The sequence below is a fragment of the Eublepharis macularius genome, chromosome 12 (assembly GCF_028583425.1).
Source record: "Eublepharis macularius isolate TG4126 chromosome 12, MPM_Emac_v1.0, whole genome shotgun sequence".
Lineage (NCBI taxonomy): Eukaryota > Metazoa > Chordata > Lepidosauria > Squamata > Eublepharidae > Eublepharis > Eublepharis macularius.
This window is the reverse complement of record NC_072801.1, coordinates 32,657,767-32,673,493: the sequence shown is the minus strand read 5'-3', so window position 1 is coordinate 32,673,493 and position 15,727 is coordinate 32,657,767. Positions and strand designations below refer to the sequence as shown.

Below are 15,727 nucleotides of genomic sequence, written 5' to 3'. Positions count from 1 at the left end.
CTACACTGGACCATACAAGATAGTCAAACAGCCACTGGAAAGTTGCAAAGTCTTTCCAACCTGCTTGTTATGAAAGTGACTGTCATTCTGTGTTTATCCTTAGCTGGAGCTTGGAGGGATGCTTCCTCCAAACATGAAGGCTCCATTTAGCCGTCAAAGGTGTGAAAGATCTAACCTGCAGGATTTTTAACTGGTTTGTTGTGTAAAAAAGTTCGTTTAAAAATGCATGTGAAATTATTTACTTATTTGTGTTATAATCTGCCTTTTTCACCGAGACTCAAGGCGGATTACACAGCGAGGCAGTACAGTCAGTATCAAAGACCTTTCAATAAACATGGGCTTATACGTGCAAATTTGCAAAGATTTAAAAACCAGCAGAAATCAAATACAGAGCTGAAGAAATGCTGAAACAAGAGCATAAGCAATTCTGTGGCAGACCTATTGAACAACATAGGGAACTGCCCAGTAGGATCATATTTATAGCAGTAGTAGTGGAGTCTATGGTTCCTCAATATTTATAGCAATAGTAGGAAAATCTGTAGCCCCTCCCTATACCATAATCACTCCTGCACTGACTTTGCACAATAAGGGAATGCACAACCAAGCATGAAATTGAAGTCACTTTTTAAAAACTGTTCTTGAAATAGTAGGGCAGTGCTAACCTTCTAAGTACCTCCAATGACGAAAATGAATGTGCTCTCCTAAGAAGTGGGGAAAAGAGTGACACCACTGCATTCATTGGTCTAAATATTGGCCATGGCAAGACTCACTACCTTTGCCTGGCTATGGAGACAGGGGAACAGACTGTGTAAGCTTCAGCACATCACTATAAAGTGCATTTCTTGTGCCCCATGTGAAAATCTTCAGGGACTTTGACTTAATAGTGTGATTTGGTGGTTAGCAGGTTGCCTTGAGTCAGAGAGATCCAACAACAAACCCTACTTACATGTGAGCCAGGAGATTGGGTCTCCCCTAAATGGCTAAAAGCATCTGGAGGTCGGGGGGGGGGCTGATTTGGGTTGAGCCTATAGTACTGGGGAACAAGTTCTTTAAGGCCTTCCTCCAGGCTATTTTCCCGTCTTCACTCTCACCTCCACCTATAGTTGCTACTTGCCCCATGGAGGAAAATGTAAGCTCCAAATATACACGTTCCATACTTTATTTCCTGAAGAGCAAATAACAGTTCGGTGAGGAGGAGAAAGAAATGGTGTTGGAAACCTGGCACTGTGCCCCCTCCCGGTGCTGCAGTACCACCTGAGATATTGAAAAAAGCTCCAGAAGAGTTCAGTTGCAAATCTCTTTGAGTATGTCATTAGTCCTTGCCTGACAGGTTTGTTGTAAGAATGAAATGGTATGAGGTACTGTCAGCTGCCCAGAGCCCCTGAGTGGAAGAGAAGGAAGGGCTGGCCTGGGCTGAGGGACTTGAACAGCTAAATTACTCTGTAGTTAGGAAAGAAACAGTCATTACCAGCTGTGGCCACAGAGAGGAGGCAGCACTTCACATTCTGAAGAACCATGACAGAAAAGCTGTCCTGCAAAAAGCTAGGCGTGCATAGAAGGTTTTCCCAATGTTACTGAATAACCATAGTAAAATCCTGCACATGTGGGATTTAAGGAGAAACTGACAGATGTGCCTCCTAGGAGGTCAGAACCCGTTTCTTAAATGTTTGGAGGAAACATAAGAGCCCTGTGCTGAATCAAACCAAATCAGACCCACACTGTGGCCAACCAGTTGCTATGGAGGGCCAACAACAGGGCATAGAGGCCTTCCCCTGAGGTTGCCTCCTGGCACAGATACTCAAAGGCTGACTGCCTCTGAAGACAGAGATTCCCTTTAGTCACCATGGCCAGTAGCCACTGATAGACAGATTCATAGAGGAGAGGTCTATTCTCCTTTTAAAGCTGTCTGTGCTGGTGGTCATCACTACATCTGGAAGAGAATTCCACATCTTGACCACTCATTGTGTAACAAAGTATTTCCTTTTGTCCTGAATCTACTGTCCATCAAATACATTGGATGCCCTTCAATTTTAGTATTTTGGGAGAGGAGAAAAAGTTCTCTGTCAACTCTCATGAATAATTTTATAAACCTGTATCATGCCCCTCTTGTCTGTTTTTTTGAACTGAAAAGTCCCAGACTCTTCAGACTCCCCTCATAGGAAATGTGCACCAAACTTTTAATCATCCCGGTTTCCCTCCTCTATATTTTTTCCAGCTCTGCAGTGTCCTTTTTGAGATACGGTGACCGGAACTACACACACTATTGCAAATGAGGCCACACCATATGGGCATTATAATATTGGACATTTTATTTTCAATCTGTTTGCCTTTTTCACTGCTGCAGCATACTGAGCTGACATTTTCATTGAGCTATCCATGGCCGTTGTGTCTTTGCATCGCTCAAAACTCATGGAACAAGGGCGTCTTCATGGCACGATCTCTGATGTCATTGCACCACGAAAATGGAATCATGACAGGGTAATGTCAGAAATCGCACCACAAAGACGCCCTTGTCCCGTGAGTTTTGCGCGATGTAGACGTGTGAAAACAGCCCATGACAACCTCAAGGTCTCTTTTGCTCTCAGCTTCAGCACATTCAGACCCCCACTGGCACATACTTGAAGTTGAGATTTTTCGTTCTAATGCATACCACGTTACCCTTTCCTACACTGGACTTCATTTGCCACATTGTTGCCCATTCACTCAATTTGTGGAGATTCTGCAGGAGCTCTTCACAGACTTTGTTTTCCATCCTGAATAGTTTTGTGTCATCTGCAAACTTTTTTTTAACTTGCAAAAATGGTTATTTTTGCTTTAATTGATAGATAGCAACAGTACAAGGTAAGATTAAATGTCCATCAAGATAAAATTAATTTTTTAAAAATGAACATTTTCATAGAAAAAAATAAAATTCAGAATAACTATTTAAAATATCTTGTAATAACGCCCCCCCCCCATACAATCCAAAGGCTAAGGACCCACAGTAGAGTGGTTAGCATACGGGTCAACCATGTCCGGTTTAGCACTCGACAGTCTTTTATGATGGTGGCCATGTAGAGACAGTGGATTTGTTTCTATCTGCCTCCCTTTCTAAAAAATCAAGGCTGTGGTGTAGGTACATGTCCCACACATTCCACAGGGAACACAGATGTCAAGAATTCATTTGAGTTTTTCTGCCATCTCCCCATCTTCCTTTAGCAGTCATTTTTTTTCCTTGGTCATCCAAAGGCCCAACGGGCTGGTTTTCTGCTCTGGATATATTTAAAGAAGTGTTTATGGTTTGTCTTGATGCTTTTAGCAATCTGCTTCTCAAATTCTATTTTTGCATGCCTAATTATTAACTTACACTTATTTTGACTGACCCTGGTGCTCTCTTCTGTTCACTTCACTGGGGCAGAACTTCCACTTTTTAAAAGAAGCCCTGTTGCTTTTTACGGCTTCTTTGACTTGGATGATTAGCCATGCAGGCACTCAACAGCAAGCCCCTGGTGCTGGCAAGCAGGGCTGCCCTAGTGAACCAGTCACGGAGGCCCAGCAGGGGATACCATGTGGGTTCCATCTGGCAAGGGACGGCAACAAGAAGAGATGCCGCTGTAAAGCAGAGAGGCAGCTGCCTGGCCTGTGCCCAATTCACCGCAGGGCTTTTCCGCTTCAGGAAGCGAAGGTGGCCCACAAGCTGAAGACAGCAAGGAAAGAACTCCAGCCTAAGGAAGGAGATCATTTGCAGGATCTGCTTCTTAACAGACATCCTCTCCAGAACCTGCTGCCCAGCCCTCTCTGTCATCCTTGAACGCTTCGCCGCTACAACCATGTGAGTCAGTCGCCCTGGGTATTTCCAAGATCTGACACTCAAAATAACCTATGACATTCCTGAGGCAGTACAACAGGTAAGTACTTGGGTCTCCCTCCCTCACATGTCTCCATCCTGCCCACCAAAAGCGGCAGCCAGAAATGCCCTTGTGATTTTGTGATAGGCTATTTAAATCCCGCAATATGCCGTAACAAGAAATAGGTCACTTCAGCTAGTGAGGACTTCTTAATTCTTGTCCTCTGAAAGTTCCACAGTTCACATACCAGTAAAGAGGACTGCTGCCAAAAGGGGGGAGAGGTTTTTTTCTTTCGCTTCAAAATGGTGTTTGGGGCAACTCAACCAACCTCAGAATGGTGATTAAAGAAAGCTGTACAAAAGAAACATGGCCTTTGCTAGCTAAAGCCTACTGTCTGTGGCACTGCTCGGTTGTGCGACGGGCAGTCACTCTCTTTGCTGGCTGGCTATTCTGTAGCCTCGGTCAGTCTCTGGCTTTGGACTTGGGGTCTGGCAATTTCAGAAAACAAAAGACTAGAACAGGCATTCAGGATGGTGTTGGTTCTGCCCTGAACTGTATTGCCCCAAATCTCAGAGACCCAAACAGGATTTCCAAGGGCCGAGCTTTCCTCCGTTGCAGAACTTTTCTCCTTTCCCAGGACCAATATAAACAGAACAAATGAGGCACAATCCCCAGAGGTTTTACAATTCAGTTTTTCTCAGGGGAGAATCTGGGGAGTCTGCACGTCCCTTAATCCTATTGGCTCCTTGATGTCCCATTTCCTTGAGCATTACTCCATCTCCTACCCTCCTCCAAATGATCGGGATGAAACCCTCATTCTTGCTGGAATAATTAATATGAATGGGCATGGCTACAATGTGAAGAATTGGCATTGGCCCTTGAGTTCCTTGGAGCCCAAAGAGTTGTGATCCTCCTACTTGTAGGCGCAGAGAGACGGTCTGTCTTTCCAGGGGAAGTGGTGGATAGGGCTTGCGTTGAACACAAGACTAATCTCAGCTGTGAGGAGCTTCCTTGCCACCCGTAGTGACAACTGCAGTTTCTCCCCGACCTAGTTGTGGACTCCTTTCTTGCCTTTGGCCTTGCAGTAAATGCCTCCTGCTCAGATGTTCAGCCCTGCTCTCCTTCCCATAGGCTCAAGGTCCTTGCCCAGGGCACCTGTATGTGGGAGACCACTTCAAAGCTTTCCTTCCCAACAACTCAGAGGGAAATGATGCTTTTGTGTTTGAGCACAGTCTGACACTCCATATCCAGAGGAGAAGGTAACTAATGATCCATCTCCCACAAGACCTCCTTGGAGGGGGAGCCATGACAGACAGGTGACCCAAAGTCTGCACGGAGTCAGCCAGTGGCTTTACATAAGCACTTGGGTTAAAAGCACCAGTGTTACATTGGCAGGAAAACATCAGACACATGCCAGAAGTTGAAGAATGGAAGCACTAAACAGCCAAACTTGCCCAAAGGCAAGAGGACCAGTATAATTTTTGCTGGGAAGGAAACACTGATGGAAACTGTGAAAGGGTGCTGGCTGAACAGGCAGAGAGAGCATCTCAGAAGCTGAATTGAAAGAAGCACCCATCTTTGGCTACAGGCAGGTTTGCAGTGCCTTGATTTTTTCGGTTGAAGGAAAATGACATTCAAGAGAAGGTTCAGCTTTCTCTAGGAGAAAAATGTTTCTTACTCTTCTGGCTGTGGAGATAGTGATGATATCTCCAAGAATCCCTGCTGCCAGACAGATAGCTGAATAAGATTTCCAGTAATGGGGGTGAAGCGTCAGCATTCTGACACTTTCCAGGAGCCGATTAGGAATGTATTATGCAACTATGCTTAATTTACATAATGTATGCAAGCTATAGAACTGGGATTTGCCTAGGCACTCCATTTTGTATTTTATTTTAGCATGGTGTGCAGAAGCTCTGGCTATGATGTTTAGCTCCGATTTTTATTCCCCAGAAAAATACCATAAATTCGTAGAACAGGTACCCTATTTCCATTTGCACTTTGCACAAAGATCAGCAATTTTTTCAGCAATCTTCATTTAATTATGCAGAGATATTCTGATGTCTTTTGTCATACTTCTGATTTCTAGTTTTAATGTTCCTTCGTGCCCAATTTTAAATCCAAAGCTCAGAGAAGAAAACTATAGGAAGAGTGTACCCACATACCACTGCACCTGGGCATAAGCACTGCCTTGCCAAGCAAAAAGGGGTTATTGGGGAGAAACTGCTGGGGTAGCCGTGTAGGACTTCACATTCAGCAGCACAACTGATCCTTGGGGTTGAGTGGGAAAGATTCCGCGTTGGCTGTTTGACTTCTCTTTTTGCTTTGCGTTTTGCTGGATACCCATATGCCCAGTACCTCCAGGACGTCAGGCAGATGACAGACTAGATGAAGGCGGACTCCCCTCCCCTTTTACCTTTGCTGGGAGCATACTTAATGGCCAACAGCTTTCAGCCGATTTTACCTCAAATTAATGGCATTAATGTGAAGAGACCTACTGAATGTTTTACTGAATCCTTTGGATGACAATAATAAATCCTTTACTAAATCACTGGTGTGAAATCTCAGTAACTACACCACCAGCTGGCAAGCGCAGAGCCCAAAAGCCGCCAGCAAGCTTTGTGCAGATGAATAAAAAGCGTTCAGGATCACTTTTTTTTTTTGTTATGCTTTTAATGAACACCAAAAAAACCACACATAAGGCATAGGGTAACATTAGGCAGACGACTGGTTCGCGTCTGAATTTGTGTAAACAGCCTTGGCACATGAGCTTTCTGATTTTTGATACACACACAAGCAGCACAGCACTGGCTTCTTTTCAAACATAAGGAAGTGGCATGAACTGGACAGATGTAGAAGCTGATTCCAAATCACCAAAAGAGGTCTTGGGTCAGGACGGACACCAGCGTGTGCCGGGAGGTGACAGAGCTGCCTTTTGCCTGTGCTAGATTAAGCCCCCTCCCAATAAGAGCCCCTCCCAATAATTCAACATCTAACTGCAGCAGATGTTTGTAGACCCACTTCTGCCTGGACATTTATCACAAGTCATTCAAGTGTACACCATAACACCATTAAAAAAAAATCAAACATGCAGGTAAGACATCTCACCCAGACACAGGCAGGGCATTCTTCCTCCAGTCATTCTGGCACTCTGCCTTCCACCATCTCTCCCAGTGATTGTTGCATAATATACCTTCACATTATCTAAGCCAAACCCAATAAAATCTGAAATGAGCTTTAGGGTTTGGGATTTTTTTTAAAAAAAAGGCAACAGCAGACTGATGGCAGAGGAGTGAGTGTTTCATAAAAAGCTCCTTTTCTAACAATATGGGCTAGAACATGGATGAAAATCAAACCAAAATCCAGAGTCGATGGAATTTTTAAATCTGAACCCATCATTCTAAACTGTTCCACTTTGTTGATCTTTTTGAGAATAATGTTGCATATCAATGAGATGAACTCAATGCATTTGTACCCCGAGTCTCCCCATCCTGGCAGTGCCCTAAATTAGATAGCATTCATACTTAAAAATTGAGTAATTTCAATTGCATTAGAAGAATATAAATTTGAATTCTTGAAAGGAGACTAGGGTTAGGAGGATTTTCACGAGCTTTAGCAACTGAGGTCCAACTGGACCATGGTAAAACGTTCTTTAAAGGCATGCTTCTCCTGACCCTTTAATGCTCTATAAATGGGTCCTGAAGCAGTGGGAACTCCTATTGGCTACACCAGGTCAAAGTGCTGTAGCTAGAACTTGCACGAAGGAAGCTGCTCCAATTTCACAGCACCTGAGGATGCAAAACTGGCCTGTCTCTTGGGCCTTGGTGTTTCCAAGAGCCCAAAGGGCTGGAACACTTCAGTGCCCCAAGCCCTTTAGAGGAAGCAGCCTGTTCTCCCATATGGCACCATTTTTAAGATCAAGTGCCTGGGCACCTACGATTGTAAACTAATTCACTAAAAACAGAGGCGCTAATATCATATTCTATACTAGAGATGCTAGTTCACAAGGCAAGAAATAACAAAGTTACAGTGCTTCAAACCTGATGTTTCACGATTTAAAAAACTCACAAGCTACTGAGAAGCACGGTATCAGTTTTAAATCCCTAGCAGAAAGGAAAAGATCTTTTACTGTTTGGGAGAAGCAATTCAAGCCTTTCTGACCTGCCAGAGAAAAACTGCAGGTAAGACATGGGACATGACTCATGAGTCGCAATAGCTTTTGGCAGGAAATTGGCCTCACCCTGCTTCCAGTGCTGCTTGGCTTGCTCCTGACGGCCAGAGGCCCATGAGGACCTTACACAGCAAGGCCTGCCTTGGGTGGCCTCTGCAACTGGTGCTTTCACTAACACAGCTAAGAATGGTATTTAAATTCTTCACATCCATAATTCAAAAGAGGCATATGGAGTTAAACACACACCGCCTTTAAAATATAGCTTTTTTGAATACATTAAGGAAATCTTGCCACAACACCCAATAAAGCTTTCTCAGCAACAGTTTTCCATATGCTGAACTGCAGGGACCAGTTAGTCCCGGTTAGTGTTCAAAGATACACACTTGCAGCAAGAAGTGCCATGCTGTGCTGGCTTCCCCGCCGCTTGTGAGAAACACCACCATGGACTGTTGTGTTTCTCGGTGCTGCCCTTATTTTTTGGCAATTTTTTAAACAAGCCAGATTTCTTTAAAAAAAGGCTTCTTGGATTGGATCTATCTAATTCTGTTGGGAACAAGGCACTGGAAAATTGGAGGGGGCACTTGTGAGACAATGCGGCAGCTGACAAAGGTCTCCCCAAAGACAAGGCTCCTCTTTGTAGTATCAAGGACAAAAACCCCGGATGATCAGGCTACAAAAGTTTTGGAGTGCCATCCAGAATAAGGCATCAGGCAACTGCCAAGAGGACAAATCAAGGCAAGTCTAGGAAGATCTCCCACGTGGAATCCTGGTGATGTGCACCCTTCTGTCAGCCCATGGGACACTTGTGGCAGAAAATGAGCACTCTGGCTTTATGGCAAGGCAGACCTGGGGAAACTCCAGCTTCTTGGGCCAAGCAGGGTGGGTCTGTAAAACCTGAGGACATTGTCTTGAGGAGAGAAAGCTATAAAAAGTTTGACACTTGGCAACCTGATACTCCTCAGAACATAATAGAGCAGGATCCAAATTCTTGGGCCAAGGTAGGAGAGCTAATTTGGAGGAGGCTAGAAGGAGGAAAGTGCAAGTATGCAGATGCCTCAATTCAGAGGCAGACCATCTCTCCAGGTAGCCTAATAATAGCAGCATTTTTCATAGCTGTGCCAGCCAAGAGCTTTTCCACAATGATTACCATTCAAACTTGGCACCTTCCATGTGCAAACCATATGCTCTGCCAGAGAACAGTGGGTCGCCTTCTAGCCGATCCCAGATTTACAATGCAATCCTATGCAGAGTTATTCCAGTCTAAGCTCATTGAAGTCAATGGGCTTAGACTGGACTAGCTGTGCATGGGAATGAACTGTTAAGACTTTAGGAATTAGTTCTAAACCGCTCAGAATATTCACAGGGCGGGTTCAAGAATTCTTTGGGTAACTGATCTATACAATGGAAACCTCACTTTGCACCAGCTGAAAACGGGCAGTTTCCCAACGTCTGCAGCGTCAGCTACAGTGAATGACAAGAAACCCCCAGAATAACCCAAGAAAAACAGCACTTTGACAAAGGCTTTGCTAGGAATTGCTCAGAGCCAATCTGCCCAACCAATCTGGCTCTGCTGGCCTTCTGTCAGACCAAGGAGCTTTTCTCACAAACTACCTGGACCAAAGACACCCCTTCCCAAAGTTCCCTCAAGACTCATTTGCTGCACATGCGAGAAGCCCAAACCATGCTTCAAAAAGGCATCTGCCTTAGCGACTGGAGCTAGGCCCCAAAACAGCTGCATGCTGAAGGCAAGGGGAGTCTTTTGCAGGATCTGAAGTGCACACAAAGATCCGAAGCACCCCTGTAAAGCTGCCTCAGGGCCCTTGTAAGGCAACCTGATGAAACAAACAAACAAAAAACCCTCAGATGGCAAAGGATGGAGTGAACAAGGGCTATCTCATGGAGGTTCCCTTCAAATAATGGCCGAAGTTGGCCTCTGCCTTCTAAGTTGCTCAAGGGAGTCTTTGCCCTTCCCCATCGAAGACTTCTTGGGGAGAAGAAGGCCAGAAATGCATAGGTTTCTCCACCACCCTCTTCCCTGCTGTCCCAAGAAAAGACTTCGTGCTGCCTCTGCCATTTGGAAAAATCATGAAGGCAAGGGGAGACCTGGAGGCTCAGTATAGCCCTGCAGCCGGAGACCTGAAAAGGTTTAAAAGATTGGCTAGAATGGGGAAAGGGGCCTGGATTTTCAAGGAAGGGCTCGGGGCCCAGAGAAGCAAGAAGCTAGACAGAAAGGGGTGCTGCAGAACTGCTGTCATGGCAGAGGAGCTTTTTGGCACACCTTTTGAGACGATGTATCCTCCGATTCCCACAGCAAAAGAAGACACTTTGTATGCACACCCAAGGGGTGGCCTTCTGCTTGAGAACTGCTAACATCCTCCTCACCCCAACACTGCAGACCCAAAGGCAATGGCTAGTCAGTTGCTCACACACTCTCAAGCACAAAACACAGCATGCATATCTCACAAGAACCAAGACACAGCTACAGAGTTTGGGCTTCAGAGAAAACTGGTACTCGGGGTGGCATAGGTCAGGTGCCACCAGGCATGCCAAAAAAGAAAGCCAAGTTTGCCAGCAACAACCCAGTTTTGAGATGATCAGGCCACCCCATCAACCAGCTGACTCTTTGGCAGGGTTAAGGATGAGCCTGCACTGCCTGTTGAGGCAGGAGGAAGTTTCCAAAATTCTCCCCAAGAAGGAATGTGAGGACGGTGGGATCTGAATGTAAGAAAGAAAGAACTGCCAACAGCAGCAATTCCCACGGCTCTTTGGTTGAAAGCCGTGACAATTAAATGCATTTTAAAACGGCTCAATATGTAGGTGCCCTGACCTGGATAGCCTAAGTGAGACTGATCTTGTCAGATTTCAGAAGCTAAGCAGGGTCAGCCTTGGTTAGTAATTGGATGGGAGACCTCCAACAAAGACCAGGGTTGCAGAGGCAGGCAATGGAAAACCACCTCTGATAGTCTCTTGCTACGAAAACCCCACCAGGTGTTGCCATATGTCAGCTATGACTTGAGGGCACTTCACACACACAACATATAGGCTGGGGTTGACTTTAGGCCTGTGAGCACTTAACAGGTCAGAGAGAATGGGCTGGGGGCGCGGCCGCCCCAATGGTGTGTCTTGAGGCAGCAGAGACACCCTCCGCTCCCTCTCAGCTTCCTGTTCTTCTCTTGCACAGCTGAACTGCAACCATCTGGCATGTTCCGTGCATTACACATGCCCCTCAGAAGTGGCAGGTTTGGTTTCTATGGAAACAGTCAATGGTGGCTGGAACAATGGGAGTCACAGGTGCCGTAAAGTCATTAGTCGCTAAGGGAGCCTGTTGGGAGGGAGAGGGAAGATGCCCGAGGGTGGAAATGTAGAGGGGCGTGTGTGAGCAACAGAGAAAATAAAAACATCCAGAAATACGGGGAAATTTTACTGGTCTCTCCCTCCCTACCCTTTGTTCAAATGGTGCCTTTTTGCCCCTTAACTGAGCAAAAGTATTGGAATTACAGGAAGGGAGACGCAGGGGAAACAAAGACTTTTAGTTTATAAAAATAACGCAATCTTCTTCTGAGTTTCACCCAATGAAGAGTCATGCGAAAATCAAAAGCTTGCGTCATTTTTAAGACTACCAGCTGACCTTTGCTGACCAATCCTGTCACTTATCCCACTGACAGCAGTGACAGATTTGTCCATTCCCACTTCCCTCAGAGTCAGAATCGGAGGGGGAGGGGCTGAAACAAAAACAGGGGCTGAGGACAGACACACACACATTCTCTCTCTCTCTCTCTCTCCACTTCAGTTCTCTGTTGTCTTGCTTTCATCCTTTTGCGGCGCTTCGGGAACCAGTACCACTTTCCCAATGTTCTTCTTCTCTTGCATCCGCTTCATGGCATCCACCACCTGTCATGGGTGAAGGAACAGAAAGAGATGAGCAAAGTCCTTCACTGAAGTTGGTCCCTAACTAATCATCTCAGGGGCAATGGTGACGCCAAGAAAAATCAGGGGGGTGGGGTTCAAACCAAAGATGCTCAGCAATCGTCCATTCTTACTTGGGGTCCCTGACAAAGCAAGAGGGATGGAAAAGATAAACGGCTTGGAAATTCCCTTCACTTCCCCAACTCACTCCCAAATCTCCCCCTCCAGGTTTTTAGAGGCTGCTTCTTTCTGCATCTTCCTCTGTATTTTTTCCCCTTTCACCAACTCAGCATTCTATACCTCTTAGAAGAATGCTCAGACTGCTTGAGAGCAGCTTTCTTTCCTTTTGCTTAATATACAAAGTTGTGTTTTGCTACACAGCCAGGGGCCTCCCTCCCCTGCCCAGTATGTAGACCCTCCCATCCTTGGCCTGGCTTTGTTCTCTTGTGATCGGTCATGAGTTGCCCGTTTGACTATTATTACAGAAACAAGTGAGCACCTGTAGCATGTCAGGCAATCCTATGTGGAGTGTTCATCCAGAGAGATTCTGCTTGGAGATGCTTTTTCTTCCACCCCCCAAAACAGCCCCCATGCATATCTATGGAGAGGCTGCATCTGGGACCAGAGGTAGGAAGCTGTTACAGAATCGAGGTCTCACGGAAGTAGTAAACCCAAGAACAGAATATGCAGGGGAAGACTGGTTGACATATAAAGAAATTCTTGAGATAAAGCAGGACAATTATTTGCTTAAAGGTATTGATGAATTGCCATTCCAATATGGATGGTTTCAATATATGCAGATAAAAGACTTATATGAGAAGGACAAAAGGAAAAATGGTTTTAGAGTACAAAATTCTGAGTTTGAGAACTGTTTGCTTCAGGGGGGGAAGAAAATAATTTCTAAAATATATAAGATATTGCTGAAATGGTTTACAGAGGAGGAAGTTGTTAAAGTTCAGATGGTCAAATGGGCAATAAATTGTAACAGGGAAATTTCAATGGAAGCTTGGGAAAAGGTATGGGAAAATGTAGTTAAGATTTCAGCATGTAACACTGTGCGTGAAAATGTATACAAAATGTTGCATAGATGGTATTTAACACCGAAGAAGTTGGCCAATGGTAATAGTCAGATGTCTGATAAACGTTGGAAATGTAAACAGCATGAAGGTTCATTCTATCTTATGTGGTGGACTTGTGATAAGGCTAAGCAATTCTGGGGGGATATAGTTAAAGTTATGTCAGATATTTTACAAAGGAATATAAATAAAACCCCGGAATTGCTGTTATTATGTATGAACCTAGAAGATTTTGATAAAATGGACAGAGTTATGGTGTTTTATATGATTACGGCGGCCAGAATGTGTTATGCACAGATGTGGAAGACTCAGGAGATACCATCTATGGAAGATTGGATTTTGAAAGTTTTGAACATGGCAGAAATGGACAAACTAACAAGGAAATTGAAAGAACAAGAAGAATTGGACTATACATTAAGCTGGGAAAAATTCAAGAAATATGTGGAGAAAAAGTGGGTCATGAAGGGGAAATTGTGGTCTTTGGAGAATTAGGGGAGATAGAAACTTACTTAAGCTCAAAAAGGGGTATATTTTACTGTATTTTAATGGGTTAGTATAGTATATTTACAGGGGAGTATAAATATGAGTAATAAGGTTATAGGGAGTATATGTGAAATATAGACAATATAGTTAATTGGTATGTAAGGAATAATATGTTATACATATATATGTAGTTTTGTTTTAGTTAGTATATGTACTTATTATTACTTATATAATTTTTGTATTTTTAACTAAGATAAGTAATATAGGTAGTGTAGATAGTTAAGATAAGTAAAGAGATTTGATTAGTATGTATAATATAGGTATATATTATAAATTTTTAGAATTGATATAATATACTTTTTAGATTAAGTTGGGTATGGAAAACTGCGGGGAGTCACCAGAAAAAGGGGGGGGGAGGATGGGGGGAAATGCAATGGGGTGGATAATGATAATGATTTTTATGTTTATGTTTGTAAACCCATCCAATAAAAATTCTTTAAAAACAAACACAGAATCGAGGTCTCACTCTAGCTGGATTATTCCTGCATACCAGCGCTTACCAACAGATAAACCATCAAACAAGGGTAGACCATCTGGGGTGGGGTAACCATTACGGTCAGTTTAAAGTTCAGACTGTGATTTGATGGAGTTCCCCCATTTCCTGCATTACAGCTAAAGGTGCTAGCATAGCAGATCCAATTGTGTTCAAACATTTGGTCTTTTATGAACTGTCAAGTAATACTGGACAGATGTCATAATCACCAACTAACTTGTTCATATAGAAAGGACAATTTGTGATCAGATCTGTCCACTTAAAAATTGCAATGAACAAGACTATTCCTGTGACCTTGGAGTCAATGCCCTTGTTCTTGGTTGCTCAGGGGCCTTCTCCAATGGCATTCTTCCATCATCACCCTGACTAGATCAGGCAAAGAGTTCTGCCCAGTCCAACAAGGAGTGATTCCGCACACATTGGATAATGCACTTCCAATCCTATTTATAGATCATTTGGAATGGATTTTTTTTGTGTGCAGAACAAAAAATCCACCTCAAATTATTGATAAAGTGCATTGAAAGTGCATTATCCAATGTGTGCGGAATCAGCCAATGTCTCAACAGATTGATACAGCTACAAATAAGCAATTTAAGTCAGCTGTTAGCAAGCCAAAGCCAAGAAAGCACAGCTTCTTCGGGGAAACCATAAAAGAGAAATTCCCTGCTAAAAAGCATGCCTATCAAGAGCTGTTATGAATTATATTAAGAATTTACAAAATTAAATATTGTTAAACTTTATGGAAGTTGGTGAACTGGGGTAGCACTGGTGTCTTGTGTCTCCAGATCAGTTTGAGAGGCCCACTTCTTCACTCTAAAGCTCAACTGCCTCCACATTCTCTTTCTAAATTAAATTCTCTTCCCTTATGAACTCCCCTGAGGTCAAGGGTTTGACTGACAGTCCTCTCATCAAATAAGGCTCCTGGGGACGATGGCAGTTGAGCAGAGAGTTTCAGACATTATGCCACCAGGTGGGTACCACTTCTATGTAGACTTTTTGGCAGCATAATCTTCACATAAAACACTCTACATGAAAAGAAACTAAAGATTCTTGTCCCAATTCTTCATAAAAGGAGTAACAAATGTCTCCCCTCATAAAACAGACCTACTGGACTGCTGGACACAGTAGCCAAATTCAAGTTATCCCACAAAATCTAGGGTTTAGAAAATGGGATTCTTGCTGAGAAACAAACTGGCATTCAGGCTCCCTTTTATCATATCAATATATTTTTAATTACATCATTTATCTCTATCTTTGGTCAGTTTAAAAGCAGCTATTGATGCTATCAGGGGAGAATTACTTTGAACAAAATTCTCTAATTTTAATCTGAACTGGATTAGAACTGTTGGAATTCATTTGAATTGTGTATTTTAATACTGCTGTTCAAGTTAAATTTCCCTGATTAGCAGTCTTTCAGAAAGGGTACCAAATAGGAGAGGTGTGAAACAGGACTGTATTCTCACTCCTTTCCTTTTTAATCATTTTATAAGTGACTAAACTAAATGGAGGCAAGTTCTTCCCTGCCGCTTTCTTGACATTAGTTGAAGAAAAATATGCAATTTCCCCCTTTAATCATGATGTTACTAATTTCCCAGTGCAAACTAGACTGCTCAGATGATAGGCAGCATTGAATATTCTTCACAACCTTCACCATCAACTATGACAAAAGTTACTTCAGAATTTAATTCTTCTAAATTTAAGTGACAGATTCATT

The 15,727-nt window shown here is 43.6% G+C and overlaps 1 protein-coding gene across 1 annotated transcript in view; it reads right to left on the bottom strand.

Annotated features, from left to right (window-relative positions):
• Nucleotides 1–7,085: 7,085 nt before the first annotated feature.
• The window catches only part of VAT1 (vesicle amine transport 1), a 31,897-nt gene continuing 23,255 nt past the window's right edge, over nucleotides 7,086–15,727 (bottom strand). Inside the window, exon 6 of the mRNA XM_054992461.1 lies at nucleotides 7,086–11,886. Coding sequence (XP_054848436.1) covers nucleotides 11,782–11,886 — 105 coding nt within the window. The 3' untranslated portion in view covers nucleotides 7,086–11,781. The remainder of the gene's footprint in view (nucleotides 11,887–15,727) is intronic.